The sequence below is a fragment of the Penicillium cataractarum genome (genome assembly GCF_028827025.1).
Source record: "Penicillium cataractarum strain IBT 29864 chromosome Unknown utg000002l, whole genome shotgun sequence".
NCBI lineage: Eukaryota > Fungi > Ascomycota > Eurotiomycetes > Eurotiales > Aspergillaceae > Penicillium > Penicillium cataractarum.
The window spans coordinates 1,793,756-1,796,217 of NW_026622738.1; the positions used below are offsets into that span (position 1 = coordinate 1,793,756).

The following is a 2,462-nucleotide window of genomic DNA, read 5'->3' on the forward strand; positions in this document are numbered from 1 at the left end:
GCCTTTCTTGTCTTGTTGTTTCAATCTGACACCAGTATGGAGTGGATGGTGGAAGAACTGGTGGCGCTGTCCACCCATGGAGGTCTGTTGATATTATATCGACTTATTAATTTTCTTAATTTCCATTCATCAGGCTTTGTTTCAGCTTGGCAGGATTTTTTTTTCTTGCTTCCATGGTAGTTTTGGTAGGGTAGGGGAATAAACAGGTCAATGAAAAAAAGGGTATACACTCTTAATTGCGTTAGCGTGCCTCCCCTGAAGGAGACTTACCTAATCGACCCAGTCCCACCCAACGTCTGGGCTCCCTGCAGCTCTTTTCCAAAAGTGGCTGAGAGCGCCATCAACAAGCGCTGGTCACCACCCCCCCCCCCCCATGCCGCTTCTCTTTTTTTCCCCTTCCCTCCCTTTTTTCTCCTTTCCTTCTTTCCCCTCCTTCCAAAGCTCAATACCCCCCCTTTCCTACTTCGTTCGTGATACCCAAGCTCTTTCTTAGAGCTCTTATTTCTTTGCTTTCCAAGATACCCATATACCCCCCCAAACGCTTTTTCTCTTCGAAGCTCTGCTTCTTAATCGATACCCAAAACACCCGATACCTTTTCGGTCTAATAACTTTTAATCATGTCTGACGTTCAGAAGCCCGTTGAGGAGACCCCCGCGGTCGTTCCCGCTGCTGAGCCCGTTGTTGAGGCTCCTGCTGCCACTGAGGCTGCTGCTGAGGCTCCCAAGGAGGAGGTGAAGGAGACTCCCGCTGAGGAGACCACTGCCACCCCCGAAGTCGCTGAGACCACTGAGGCTGCCAAGGAGGAGATCAAGCCCGCCACTGATGGCACCCTCGGCTACAAGGCCCCCGGTCTGGTCAAGTAAGTAGAAAATGGGATGCGGATTTGCGATAGCTTTGGAGCTTGGAGCTAACAAGGTACCTTCGTTTTCAGGAGCCTGCGCTTCGCTAAGCGTTTCTTCTACTTCAACGACGAGGCTGTTGAGGCCAAGCAGCTGTCCACCTTCCACCAGAGCGAGAAGCCCGCCGTTGCCAACCCCATCGCCGCCTGGGCCAGCCAGACCGGCAAGGGTCTGCTCTTCATCACCAAGCGCGCTGAGGACAAGGCTCACCCCAGCCACATCATCAACCTGGTAAGTTGCGCGCACTCTGCAATCATAGAGTACGAATGCAAGCTAACAATTACTTCTAGGCTGATGTCTCCGATGTGACCAAGGAGGGCTCTAGCGAGTTCCAGTTCAAGATCGCTGGCCAGAAGCACACCTTCCAGGCCTCCAGCGCCGCTGAGCGCGACAGCTGGGTTGTCGCTATCGAGGCTAAGGCTACCGAGGCTAAGGCTGAGAAGGAGACCATCACCTCCAGCGAGGGCTACAAGGCTGAGCTCGAGAAGCTGACCAAGCCCGTTGCCGTCGCCGCTGTCGCCGCTAAGAAGCCCGAGGAGAAGAAGGAGGAGGAGACCGCTGCCGCTGCCCCCAAGGAGACCGAGGAGGCCGCCCCTAAGGAAGAGAAGAAGAAGGAGACCGCCAAGTCTCGCTCCCAGTCTCGCAAGCGCTCCAGCATCTTCGGCTCCCTTCTCGGCAAGAAGGAGGAGGCTGAGGAGAAGAAGCCCGAGGAGAAGGAGGAGACCACCGAGGAGGCCCAGCCCGCTGAGGCTGCCGCTCCCGTTGCCGAGCCCGTTGCTGAGACTGCTGCTGAGCCCGCTGTCGCCACTGAGGGTATGTTCTTATATGTGACGAAATGTTGGTATGTGAGTAATTTACTAACATGAACGCTAGTTGCTCCCCCCGCCGAGACCACCGAGGACAAGGCCGCTGAGGAGCCCAAGGAGGAGAAGAAGGAAGAGAAGAAAGAGGAGAAGAAGAACAAGCGCGCCTCCATCTTCGGCAACTTCTTCCAGAAGGTCACCAGCCCCGCTCACGAGAAGTCTGAGAAGGAGGCTACCGCCCCCGTTGAGGAGACCACCGTTGCCAGCACTGCTCCCCAGCTCGAGAACCCCGTCGAGGAGGCCGCTGTCAAGCCCATTGAGCCCGAGACTGTGACCGCTGCTGCCGACGCTGAGGTCGCCAAGGCCACCGAGGAGGTCTCCGCCGCCGCCGAGGCCACCACCCCTAAGGACAAGCGCCGCACCTCTTTCTTCGGCAACTTCGGCAAGAAGGAGAAGAAGGCCGACACCTCCGACAACGAGGTCACTGATGGCGAGACGAAGGCCAAGGCCTCCAAGCTTGGTGGTTTGTTCCGCAAGCCCAGCAAGGCCGTGAAGCTCGACAAGGAGGAGACTCCTGCCGCTGAGGCCGAGGCCAAGGCTGAGGAGACCGCCGAGGCTGCCGTTGCCGAGACCGCTGCCCCCGTCGAGGAGGCTGCCGCCCCTGTCGTCGAGGAGGTCGCTCAGCCCGTTGAGACCGCCACTGAGGAGGCCAAGAACGTCAACCTCACCACCACCGCCCCTGTCCAGGCTGCTGCTTGA

General features: G+C 57.6%; 1 protein-coding gene across 1 annotated transcript; it reads left to right on the forward strand.

Moving 5' to 3' along the window:
- Positions 1-618: 618 nt before the first annotated feature.
- Positions 619-2,462, forward strand: N7496_002731 (uncharacterized protein; the record flags this gene model as incomplete). Its single annotated transcript, XM_056695662.1, has 4 exons — positions 619-860; positions 933-1,131; positions 1,191-1,713; positions 1,774-2,462. The coding sequence occupies 4 exons, from the start codon at positions 619-621 to the stop codon at positions 2,460-2,462; spliced, it is 1,653 nt and encodes a 550-aa protein (XP_056557874.1).